The 12,372-nt window shown below is 48.0% G+C and overlaps 1 protein-coding gene across 1 annotated transcript; it reads right to left on the reverse strand.

The window, feature by feature from the left end:
- Positions 1 to 355: 355 nt before the first annotated feature.
- On the reverse strand, positions 356 to 6,327 carry LOC104370543 (2-hydroxyacylsphingosine 1-beta-galactosyltransferase). Its single transcript, XM_009989692.1, has 5 exons — positions 5,482 to 6,327; positions 2,507 to 2,646; positions 2,264 to 2,340; positions 1,655 to 1,874; positions 356 to 671 (listed from the first exon to the last, which is right to left on the reverse strand). The coding sequence occupies exons 1-5, from the start codon at positions 6,325 to 6,327 to the stop codon at positions 356 to 358; spliced, it is 1,599 nt and encodes a 532-aa protein (XP_009987994.1).
- Positions 6,328 to 12,372: the final 6,045 nt, after the last annotated feature.

Raw genomic sequence — 12,372 nt, forward strand, 5'->3', positions numbered from 1 at the left:
TACCTGCAGAGCCTCCATGGAGATCCAAAAAGCCAGAAGAGCAACACCAGCATCTAAATCAACGTGCAATAGAAAGGGAACAACTTGCAGTCCTCCCTGGAAGTTTATCTACCCATGCCCCATTCCCAGTGTCCTGGCCAAGTGCTTCCACCCATGCCTGAATTCACACCCCCGCCCACAGGTGATGTACACAGCGGTGTTCACGCAGGCCTTTGCAATACTCCTCCTTCCCCCCTTCTTCTTATCCAGACCTGCTGATCTTTCACCTCTCTCTGTGCCTGCATGCCTTACATTTCTTGGCACAGCAGCAGTTTGTTTCACAGTGACGAGATGTGTCCTGGAACACAGTGAGCCACTACTGCAATTTCTTCTCTTCTGTGAAGTGGCCCTTCACACAATTGCCGTTCTGATACACGGGGCTGGCCCCCTTCCTTCTGCACCACATCACAGATTTGTAGATGATGAATCCAACACTGGCCAGACACAGCAAGAGAAGAGCCAAGATGTCCAGGCAGAAGTACTCATATAAGGAGAGATCGTAGACAGCAGGGCGAAGATAGGGTGCCCCATCGTGACGAAGGATGTACTCCAGCCAGTACACTGTCCTATTGAGCGCATGCATAGGTCTATCCAGGTGCAGAGTTGAGATGAGCTTGGCTGCTTTTCTGTAGCTGCAAGGGAAGAAGACAAGAAGTTATCCTTCTGACAGGAGCTTTGTAGCTGGGAAGTGGTCTGAGATATTCAGCGGTGCTTTCAAGTCCCAAACAATACCTTGGGAAAGTGGCAAACTTCTTCCACAATTCTTTTCCTATCTGCCTCTGAAAGCCACTCTGATGAAAATCATTAGCCATGGCAACACAAGCCAGAGTGCATCGTACTCTGCATGTTGTTAACGAGACTGGCAGTTCAGCTCCCAAGCCCCTGCTCAGTGGGTTCATGTGGATTGTTGCTTTCTGAGGGGAGTTTGCACCCAAAGAATTCACCCAGCATCAAGAAACAGTTGCACACTTGATGACTGGCCAAAATCCTTCAAGGTACTGAGTTGCAATGCCTTAACAACTTCACTGAGGTCAGTAGCTGAGAGGTCCTAATCACTAACAAAAAAAAAAAAAAAAGAAATCAAGCTCTTGGACAGTATTTCAAACACTAGCAGTCGCATGTGTCCTGTTAGAAATTCGGAGTCCTGTGTCTCTCTGCTGCAGCAGGTCTAGAAAAGGGAAGAGTGTCTGGTTGTCAGAAGGAACAGATGGAGCACTGCTGGCAGTCCACTGCTTGCACTAACTGTTTCTGCAGAAAGCTGTTTGGACGAGACTGGGGAGATCCCAAGGTGAGGTTGTGATCTCACTTTTCTTGATGACAGGCTGGCATTAAAAGGAGAAGAGGTTTGTGCCTCAGCATCTCAGAAAGCTTTCTAAGAAAATTAGAGAGCCAATCAGAACTAGATTACGCTCTCTAACCGCAAACACTGGAATAGCGTCTCCTGGACTGCACCTCAGAATTTCAAGGCACTAACGAGTCTGGCCAGTTGAACAATGCTAGCAACTCTGCTTGGTCCAGAAGCCACCACAGGCTGTGTAGAGGTCAACACAAAGACACGCTGGTCCCTACCTACAGTCTACACCAAAGGAAGAGCTCGATGCTCCAGATGCCTTACCTGGGGTCAGAGATAACTGTGATGACGGCCTGGTAAAGATCCTCTTCTTTTACTCTGCTCCAGTCCAGTAGGATACCCATACCCTTTGCCTGCACTCTGGTCATAATATCAAACTGGTCTCCATAGAAAGGAAATCCCACCACTGGCACACCATGATAAATTGCCTCAAATATACCGTTCATCCCGCAGTGGCTGACAAAGGCTTTCACGTTGGGATGGCCTGTGGGCAAAGAAACAGCAGCAGGTCAGCGCATTCCACGCTGAAACGGGGCTACTGGGGGCTTCCTCTGTAGACAGCATTTGTATGTTTAAGGAAAACCAGGCATGCTGAACAGAGAGGATGTTACCCTTTGGGAACATACCTGGCTTTCAGGAGCCCAAAACTTGCCAACTAACACCTGGAGGATGAGGGAGATAGGGGCCAAGAGGCAGATTCAAGCAGGTGTGAGCTGAGGACCATGTTTTGTACAGATCAGACTCACAACAAGCAACAGACTTAGACCCACACAGGTGCTGTTGTCCTTGTATGCCTTTGCTGTGGTTTGGGCTAAACTCCAGGGATGTTGCTAGTGGCGCGCACACACACACACACACAGAGCCCAGTCTTACCTAGCAGGTCGTTCTGGGGCAGCCACCCCATCATCAATGTATTCTCACCCAGGTTTCTTGGCTTCTGGCCAAAGTATCTGTGGGAGTATATAAAGGAGGGGGAAAAAAAGGGAAAAGAAACACCCAGAGAACAATCATGAATTCAGTCAGATCAAGAGATGGAAAGCAAATTCTGTGTTTTGAGATGAATCCCCTCAACATTGATTTTCATCCAACTCAAGAAAAATCCCATTCCCTCCTCACCTCCACACCACCCTCTGCGGGAGGCGAGCGAATGCGCCAGCCATCTTCTCCACCAAGTCCCTTGGAAGAGCTCGAATCCCAATGCCAAAGGAGACAACAATAACACCTGCATCTGCTGCTTCCACCCAGAGACGCAGTCCCTGTAAGCAAAACATACACAGCTGCCTTGAAGTCTTGTTGGAGAAAGGCCCTTCCCACTGTTGCCTCTGCCAGTGGAAAACTGTCTACAGAGATGATGAAGACAAATCCACCTGGAGCACAAAGCTACATGGTTTTGACCAGGCAACAAATTCTAAAACCACTGTGATTTCTGCAGCCAGCCAGGCAGAAATTACTTGAACACCTGCTGGGCTTGGGAGCTTGCAGGGAGGTGTCCAAAACTTGCGTTTGATAGCATCACCTCTGGCTTTGGAGGAAAGGCAGTTACTCTTTGGCGAGGAGGGTTCTGAAAACAAAGGGCCCACATAGGAGCAGCCAGAGCAGTGAAAAAAATCAGAATAAAAAGAGAAAGGCTATTTTCCATCACCACTAAGGCAGGAGGCTTGTCAGGGTCTCTAGCTATAGGCTGATACAACAGCTGAAACTCTGTGCAGTCAGAGTGGGGAACAACATCTCGCTAGAGATTCCCCACAAACTTGCCAATGCTGAAAGCTTTTGGATATGACAGAAGGTTTTGCCCTCTTGGCAGGAGACTTCTACCCATCCTTGACAGCTACTCACAGGTAGCAGATTTAGTGTTTGGTCATCAGGTAGAAAGGTAGCTACAGCTCCAGGAAAAGCCATAGCTGTTTGCCCTTCATTTAGAGGCTACTTGTAATGCTACATAAACAGGTGTGTAACAAGAACAGAGTCCTTACTTTTTTTTTTTGACTGGGGACAGAAGGCTGCAGGGAGAAGATATCAGCTGCCACAACTGCTGTGGAGCAAACACAAGCTATATGTCAGGCTGGGCTGAGCCTATTTCTTGTTATGAATTCTGTTCTGCTTCAAGTTTTCTGTGTATCACAGTCAGGAGCATTTTAGGAAAGTTTCCCGAAATCTTTCTTTGAATGTGAACACTTCCTTGAAATAAACACTTCAGAAGATTATGAAGGGAAAAAAATAGTTCTTCCTGTTATCAAAGGAGAAAAACAAGGAAGATTAAGTCAGAATATCTTAGTAGCAGTAGTCTACAGGTTGGGGGACCATGGTACAGAAGAGTTACGAAGCACATTTTAGTGTTACTCTCTGTGGATGTTTGTCCTTTGTCAATGCTTCTGCTAACTTTGCAGAACAGCTTAAAAAGCCCTAAGCCAACCTAACAACCAAGAATCAAAGTTTTCAACTAAGGGATTTTGGTTTCTCCATTCTCTTGAGTTTCACGTCTTTTGAGCAATACAAGCACTAAAACTGCTAAAGAAGTGAAAGTACTACTTTTGCTTTTCTAGATAAAAGTACAATGACTCATAGAACAGATGATTACATTATCCATTACAATTAGGCCCTAACATTTGACTTTCAGAAATAGCATTCAAGTTGCTAGGGAAGCATGGTTGACCACCAAAAGTTCTCACCATCTCTCAGGTACATATCTGTATTTCACTGTGTCCTAATTTACGGAACTCGCAATAATCGTGTTTCAAATATGAGGAAATAAACACTTCAATTACGTAACTCTGCTCCAGTTCAGATGGGAGATTCCTTAAGCTACACCTAGATCTACAGAGGCCCTCTCTTCTGCTGGCATCCTATAACCCGGGTACACACGTGCCTGCCTGCTAGCACGGCAGTCACCGCCTGCTGCAGGTCTCCAGACTTATCTCCATCATTCTTCCCTTAGGCACCCTGGGATCAGTTCAGGAAGCTGTGAAGTGCATGAGTAATGCCCAGCAAACAACTCCCTTCTTTATAAGGCAGGTGTGTACGTGGCCAGATTGGACCAAGCCATTTTTTTTTTGCAAGACCTGTGAGGTAGCCACTCTCTGACACAGCGTTTGGAACACCCTACGTGCGTTGCATTACCTGCATGCTGTGCCACATGGGAAAGGGTGATGTGCAGCCATGCACATCTGGAGAACTTCTGTTCTAAAGCACCTGATCTCACTTTTTGCTTTCCATTGAAAAAAATTGGCACCCACGGTCTCAATTAAAGCTGCCAATTAGAGATCTTGACAGGCTGCTAATCATTTGAAACTTGGATCTTATCTCCATTTCAGTCCCTCAGTTGGGACACCAGGAAAACCTGACTGCCCAAGTGTCATTATTCCTGTCTTTCTCCCCAGTGTTTGTAAAAGTGGTAAGGCAATGGGAGGACTGGCAGACAGGTCCTGCTCCACTCCAATATCGTCTTCAGTTGAGGGCTTTAAGAGCTTGTCCCTCTGAATTTACTATTGGGGATAGCAAGGTATAGGCCAGAGAAAAGCTTCTGGGATGCCTGAGGAGTTTTCCCTGAGGGCAGGACCTTGAGAAAAAGGGGATGATACCCTTCAGTTTTGTACAATTGGGGATTCCACATTGAATTTGATGAGCGAGCAAGCACAGCTCTCCCCTATGGGTTCTTAAGACTACAAGCTTGAGGGCAGAAACGCCCTGCAAGAAATAGGATTAAGGAGGAAATTCTAGATTGACATAAATCAGTCATGAAGCAACAAAGACTAATTGTTCTTCCTATTCCTGCTTCATGTATAGGAACAAACTACTCATGTTCAAGTCCCAGGGACAACGCTGCCGTTACAGGACATCCACACACCAATTTACATGGACAGTAATGTCAAATCCCATTTCAAGGTGGACAATTTAATCCTACATCCTCCCTGCAACCCCACAGTCCTCTGTGTTCCCTGTCTCCCTGCTGCATCCAGGCACCAAAACACAGCCGCTTTCCAGACTTCCGGGCCTTCCCAGCATTTACAAGGCTCCTCGAAAGCAGATTTGCACTGAATAACTAACTCCTCAGGTCAACATGCAATCACAGCTCAAAGCTTTCCTGCACTTACCACTGGGAGGGGCTTTGCAGGCTCAGCAAGGATCCCTCCTGTGAAAATGACATGAGGGAGCGTTGGCCGGGGAAAGTCCAGCACCACATCATTACAGAGGAAGAAGAGGCTAGTTCCATGGACCAGGTCCAACATGGATGTCTTTGGCTCCACTCTGTGCTTCTCCATGAGACGTTCAAACTTGGGCAGGATGACCAGCTTTGTGGCCACGCGAGTGATCATGTAAACTAGGAGATTCCAAGTCCTACCAAAGAAGCTCATCCTGTCTGTCATCAGGGAGTTGAACTCAGGGACATAGGCAATGGGGGAAGTGGCACCAATCTCTGCTGGGAACCAGAAACCAGTGGAGATCACAGCATATTTCACATGGAGGATGTGGGCCAGGATAAAGCCGCACATCTCATTGGGGTCCACCAACAGCAAGTCAAAGCGTTCACGCTGGAGTTTCTGCAGAAGGGTAGAGTTTCCCAGCACCAGGTCACAGTTTTCCAGATACTTCTCCAAAAAGGAAAACATCTCCAGAGAGGTCATCTTCCCTTGGAAGACACGCTTTATCTTCTCCTGCACCCAGACATCTGCGCTCTCTGTGCTGAAGATACCCCAGTACCTCTGCACACGGAAGCCAGGCAGGTAGGTTTCCACATCCCGACCCTCATGAAGCAGCAGCACAGGGTCGTGGCCCTGATCAGTCAGTGCCTCTGCCACTCGCATGAAAACTCGCAAGTGGCTGTCAAAGACTATGGTGGGCATGATCAGCACCTTGGCACAGTGAGATAGCTCCGGACTGAGTGCAGCTACTAGGAAGAGAAGAGCAGCAGGGCACGGTACCACCTTCATCATCTTCATTGCTGCAAGGAGAGAAACATGCCATTAATATGGTATGAAACACTCTGTCATGTACTTGGGCAACTAGCAACTGAGATTGTAGCTACAAGCTGGAAGCTCATGAGCTGGGAGAGGAGAGCAGCCTGGAGTTCACCTCTAGGGGAGAAAACACAAACAAAAACCCCACAAAATGCAATAAACAAAAAAGCCACAAAAATAATAAACAAACCCAAGTCAGATATCAGGGTGTATCAGGGGAGTTTCCTAGAAATTCAAAACCTCTGTTCTGTGCTCCTAAGGCTCAAAAACTAGTAGACTGACTTGCAGAGAGTAGGAGAGAGAGCACGGCTGGAGGAGCTCCACTGGGTCACAGCACCAGCAGAGACACTCGCTGCTCAATCCCCGGTTACTGCTACAGAACCAGTGCAGCTGGATTTCATTTCTATTTCTGCCCAGCAAGAACAGCTGGTTCCCTCTGAGCCCTTGATCTCTGTGCAAGTTCGCTGGGAGGCCTGCAGAGCCCGGCAGGAATGCCGAGAGGCAGGCTCTGGCTTTGGCCCTCGCGAGGCTGGCAAGCCACCTTGCTCAGTGCAGACAGAGTGGGAGAGATCCCAGGTCACAGCAGGACCCTCTGGGAGGAACTGCAATCCCAGAGACCGCAGCAGGGATCTGGACAGAGAGCTGCTCTGCTATGGATCAGCCATGGAAGGATGGGGAGGCGTCAGGGGAAAGGGCTGGGAAGGGAAAGTAGGCACCAGGACACCAATGCACTGGAAGAAGGCAAACCCAGAAAGCAGCCCCAGAGATGATGTGCAACACCCATGACACATTGACGCCTCTTAGTCACACTCCTACGGCCACTGCCCCGTTCCCAGTTTGGTGAAACACCCAGCATTTCTGTTGTGTAAGGGGTGTTGCTACATCACTGGAAGCGTACGTGCCTCACCCACACCTTACATTATTTTGGGAGAAGAATTAGGTGGTAATTATTTGGGAACAGTCAGTCAGAACCAGAGCCGTGTCCTGAGGATGCAGTTCAGACATGCCAGGAAGGGGGCAGGGAGGGGGAAAAGTTACAATGGGAACAATTATAAGCGGATTTTGGATGGTCCTACACGCTAAGCCCCAGGGGGGCTGCAGGAATGTGGTAGAGCAGAATTTGGTCCCAGATTTCTCAGCCAGCCACTCCACTATTGCTTGATCAATTAAGAGGCAGGAAAGAAAGTCCCAGACAAGATCTTGCTAAATACAATCTTCAGACTCCTCTCAGCAGCTGTATATCTCTGGCCAGAGATAGCACGTGGGGGTGCCAGTGTAGGAGAGTAAAAGTGCCATACTCCCCCCACCACCCCTCCCCCATGTGGGACAGAAACAAAGCAGCTGCTGGCAGAGACCCTCCTCTGTTTCAAAGGCAGCTCTTCTAGGGCTTGGATGGCCACCCTTCCCACCAGGGCCAGCTGGGTGGCCATGTCTGCAGAAGCAATGAGAAATGCTAGCAGCTCCTAAGAGGGTGGTTGGACCCAAAAAGTAAGAGCTCCAGGAGGATGGAGACAAAGGTGATGGGCTTGAGAGAAGAGAGTAGAAGCCCTGCAAGGAAAATAAGGATATGCCCAGGATCCTGCCTCCCTGCCAGTGGAAACAGGCTGGCTTGTGCCGGCAGCTCTGGCCATTGCAGAACTACAGCTCACGAAGTTGGTCTAGCTCTCAGCTTACTTGAGAGGCCCAAAGGGGATTTATTCTGCTCAACACCAGGCAAGGTAAAGCATTTGGCTATGACAGTGTGTAGCAGATCCAGAGTGCACGCAGCTTCCAGGGAGAGAGGGAGGGATGACAGCTCCATGCTGCTGGCCTTCTCCAGGACAGCAAGGAGCTCAGAACAGGCTCCATGACAGGAACAGGTATAGGCTTGTCCTGGGGCACCTGGTGGGTAATACACATGCATAAGTGTGTTGAGGAGAGCAGAAGTGGTTCTATATGTGGGGTGGAGTGTTTTCTTAGTAGGCGATAAGTAAAAGTGAAGAAACAGAGCAGGTGAAAGGAATAGTTATTTAAAGAAAAAATTTGTCACCCATCTTCAGCAACGACTGTGTCCTGCCATGGACCTATGTGCCAGACACTGCTGAAACCCTCATCTCTATCAGGACCCTCTGGGGGCTACCAAAATCTACATAACAAGTTAGCTGTCAATCTCAGCACCCAGGCCAGGGGCAGATGCTGACACAGGAGACTAGCAAACTACTCTCAGCTGCTTCATCCCTTCCAACATCAGGAGCAATCCCTAAAGGTACTGGCTCAGGAATCCCTTCTCCCTACCCAGGCAACAAGGGAGGCTGTAAATCTTCTTAAGTGGTAAGAGGATGCCAGGCTGCAGGAAAGGACCTTTTTCCCTACCACACCTCAATACCACCAGAGCAAATCTCTGCTCTGTCCATGCCCAGGGAGGTACTCTGGCTGATGGACCACCTCCAGCCCCAGGTCTGTGCTGGAGGCATCAGGCAGGTTTTCAACCAGGCACATCCCTGCTTTTTAGTGCTCCTGGGACATAATGAAGGCAGAACCACCAGCTTACAAGGCAGCACTCTGCTGGCTCCACCCCTTGTTCTGCAACTAGTCACTGTTAGGATCTCAGGTTGATGGCAAAGCGGAAAGGAGAGAACACCTGGACCTTAGGCACACCAGGGCTAGACAAGGGAAGGCTCGAAATCCACCTGTTCACCTCCCCACTTCACCTTTGCCTACACTGAGCACACAGCTACAGCCACCCCACCAGCTCTGCAGCAGGACCCTCCAGCAAGGGCAGGTGCTGTAGCCAGCGCAGCTCTGTCCACAGCACGGGGCACTGGCTGCAGCCCAGCTCACTGGCTACAGGAGTTCAGCTGCCTGTGGGCAGGTGGTCTTCAAAAACCTCCAAACCGCAGGGCACAGGAAAGCCAATCTGCAGGGAAACAAATTCACAGCCCGCACCTTGGCAGAGGTACAAAATCCAAGTGAAGAACAGATCCCGTACTAGATCCGAGTGCAGAGCAGACAGAACCACCTCCTCATTTGTGGTCTAGAAGTCCTGGGCTAGGGGCTAAATCAGATTAATACTGCAAGAAACAGCACTGCCACTGAAAGGAGAAGGCACCCTTCCCTGTTGTCATGACAAGTGCTCAGTAAAGCCATGCAAACTGGCTGATTGTCTATGCTTAGCCTCTATCTGGGGCTAAACAAGAGCCAAATGTTCTATTACCCAATGGCCCCTCGTCACTCAAGGAGAGGAATCAGGAAAAGGAAGGAAGACCCATGGGTTGAGATAAAAACTATTTAATATTTTTTAAAAATATTAATAATAATAATGATAACAATAAGAACATATACAGACAAGTGATGTGTGGTGCAACTGCTCACCACCTATTGACAAACGTCCAGCTCATTTCTAGTCAGTGATTCCAGAGCAGGAAAGTCCCAAAACTGTAATCACAGAAGAGAGAGAGTAGGCCTTGGAAGCAGAACGATGGGTAAGACCCTCCAGGGATAGCGATTGTTGAGAAAGAGAGACTGTCCTCAAACAACTCCTATGTACGGTGAGCATGACATTACATAGTATGGAATACCCATTTGCCAATTCAGGTGCCAATTGCCCTGGCCACACTGCCCCCAGGTTCTTGGGCATCTGAGCTGTTAGCAAAAACAAGTAGAAAAGTCCTTGATCACTATAGGCACCTGCATACCACGGCTGGCTACGAACTAAAACAAAGTGTCTTATCAACTTTGTTCTCACCAAATCAGGTGCTGCAGTGTTCTTGAAAATGCAGCTTAGTTTAGAAATATAGTTTCTCTGAAGAGAAAAATAAATTCTATGATTCTATCCCAGCGAAACCAGGACACTGATTTATGCAGAGCAAACCCCCTAACACCACAGTTAACACTAACAGTCAGAAGTCAGGGTGCAAGAAAACTATTAACAAAGCCCGAGCCACAGAGGCTTTAAGTTTCACCACTGCAGCATGTGGAGCAGAGCAGAGCAGAGCAGGCATCTCGGAAAGAGCCAGGACCAGAGCCTGCTGCAGGAGAGGTGGGCAGGGGAAGCCCTCGCGTGACTGCCACTGCATCCCCGCCTGCACTGCACACACATCAGCTGCTGGGAGTTTGCTTTCAAAGCCACAGCAAAGCATTGAAGTTGAAATGGGAGGCAGCAGAAAGGGAGCAGAGAGAAAACATCCTTCAAACTCCCCTGAGAAACCCCTTACTGGGCTGAAATTTGCCCCTTGATTTTGCCCTATTTAAGACATTTAACAGGGTAAGATTTTGATAGCAATGGAAGATTACACCAACTTCAATGAAGTAACTGAACAGCTACAGCTTTAAAGATAGATGGTTCTTTAATTCAGGTGCCTTTTATTAGGTTGAAGTACTAAAACTTCTGACAGCAAGCAGCGTAAGCAGAGAAGCCCACGAAGAAAGGGCAGCAAACAGACCCCACTGCAAGGACCCTGCCCTTTACATCTCTCCTTCTCCTCCAGCACTTTGTACTCCTACCAAGGACCAGGAAACCCATATCCATGGAGCTGAATTATTTCCCCTCCTGCACCCTAGTCTCTATCCAGCTCCTGTCCACAGTAAAATGAAGTGTTTTCACTGTAAACTTCTCAGGAGTTAAAGCAGCACAAGTCATTCAAAGCCAAAAGGAAAAAGGCATCTTCACTTGGATTCTCAAAACTCTTCCTGAAATAAGAAACCAAAGTTTGCCTCATCTGTTGGGCATGATCCAGAAAAAACAGGACCGTCTACTACCATCAAGGTGATGACAGCCAATCTAGTCGTAGCTAATTTATGGAAGCCAAAACTCCGTGCAAACAGGCAGGTATGCAGCTCTGAGAGCAACTCTGCCACTGCAGGAATATATTGCACTACAAGTAGAGGCTGCCTAGGGTAATCTTTAGGAGATACCTAGAAGATGCAACGCTGCATCAAGTAAACTTAATAAAGCACGTGTTGAAGCATGGAAGTCTAACCACCAATCCTATCCAACTCAGTGCTTAGTGGGCTTCTGTGCTCTGGTTTTGGATTATCACAGATTCCTGTTTCACCAGAGTCACCTGGGTAAATAATGCGAACACTAAAATACCAATACTAGTGTTGTGGTATACTAATATTAGTACTACAGTATACTAACACTAGTATTTTAGTATAGAAAACAATGAGCAAGAAAAAAAAAATTCCCTTCAAATATACGCCTCCCCAGGCAGCCTACAGCCCTGAGTTTTTAAAAATACTGTTCACACACAGAGTGAAAAGCACACAGATAGTCTGCTCAAACCAGTGTACCTTTCTAGCATTTTTCTTTTGACATCATCATGGTGGCCCCCAAGAAACACAGAGAACGAAGAAAGCTCAGATCCCCAAAAGACCAAAGGGAACAACCATTGCAGTGATCAGGTCAGCGTCGGAGTATCTCATACTTTGCACCACACTCAGTGCTACTGCTTCCACACAACAGCATCAGAAGTGCTTTGCTCATTCTCATCTGTTTTGGACGAAGATTGATGTAGTCCCCAATCAGTTCCAAACTTTTGGGACCTTGGGCCATCTTCAACATCCTTCCTGGATCATTGTAATTTTATGGAGGAAGCTCTACAGGCAAGGTGGGAATCTGTGGGCCAGCAGGAGGTTGGCAGTGCATAGGTCACAGCCAGGGAACCATAGTACTAAAGAAAATATTGGTCTGTATCTCAGCTTGTCAAGGCTTTTGAAACAACACACACCTTCAAGAACTAGAGCTGGGGGATGGTGTCAAACACCATACATCTGCTTCCCCACCAGGCATCTCATCATATATTAATTATGTCTAGGTGGTAAGCGAGATTCCCCTCGCTCCATATCCTTAGGCTTCCTGGTTGTCTTCTGGAAGGGACAGAGATGGTTTGTGACACCACAGTGCTCTGCAACAGCAAGTCCTTTCTGATGGCCTTTTCCCTTCGCTTGCAACACGGTTGCAAGACAGAGAAGCAGCTGATTTCAGGCTGTGCTCCTCATGAGTGATCGCAGGTCTGCAGCACAGAGGCACTTAAGAACAGTATTTGT

The sequence above is a fragment of the Tauraco erythrolophus genome, chromosome 9, assembly GCF_009769465.1.
Source record: "Tauraco erythrolophus isolate bTauEry1 chromosome 9, bTauEry1.pri, whole genome shotgun sequence".
NCBI classification, from domain to species: domain Eukaryota; kingdom Metazoa; phylum Chordata; class Aves; order Musophagiformes; family Musophagidae; genus Tauraco; species Tauraco erythrolophus.

Coding starts and splice junctions, on each gene's coding strand:
- LOC104370543 (XM_009989692.1), bottom strand. CDS start 6,327: ATGAAGATGATGAAGGTGGTACCGTGCCCTGCTGCTCTTCTCTTCCTA. Junction 2,647..5,481: donor CTGCAAAGCCCCTCCCAGTG/GTAAGTGCAGGA, acceptor TTTTGCTTACAG/GGACTGCGTCTCTGGGTGGA. Junction 672..1,654: donor ACAGTTATCTCTGACCCCAG/GTAAGGCATCTG, acceptor CTTCCCTTGCAG/CTACAGAAAAGCAGCCAAGC.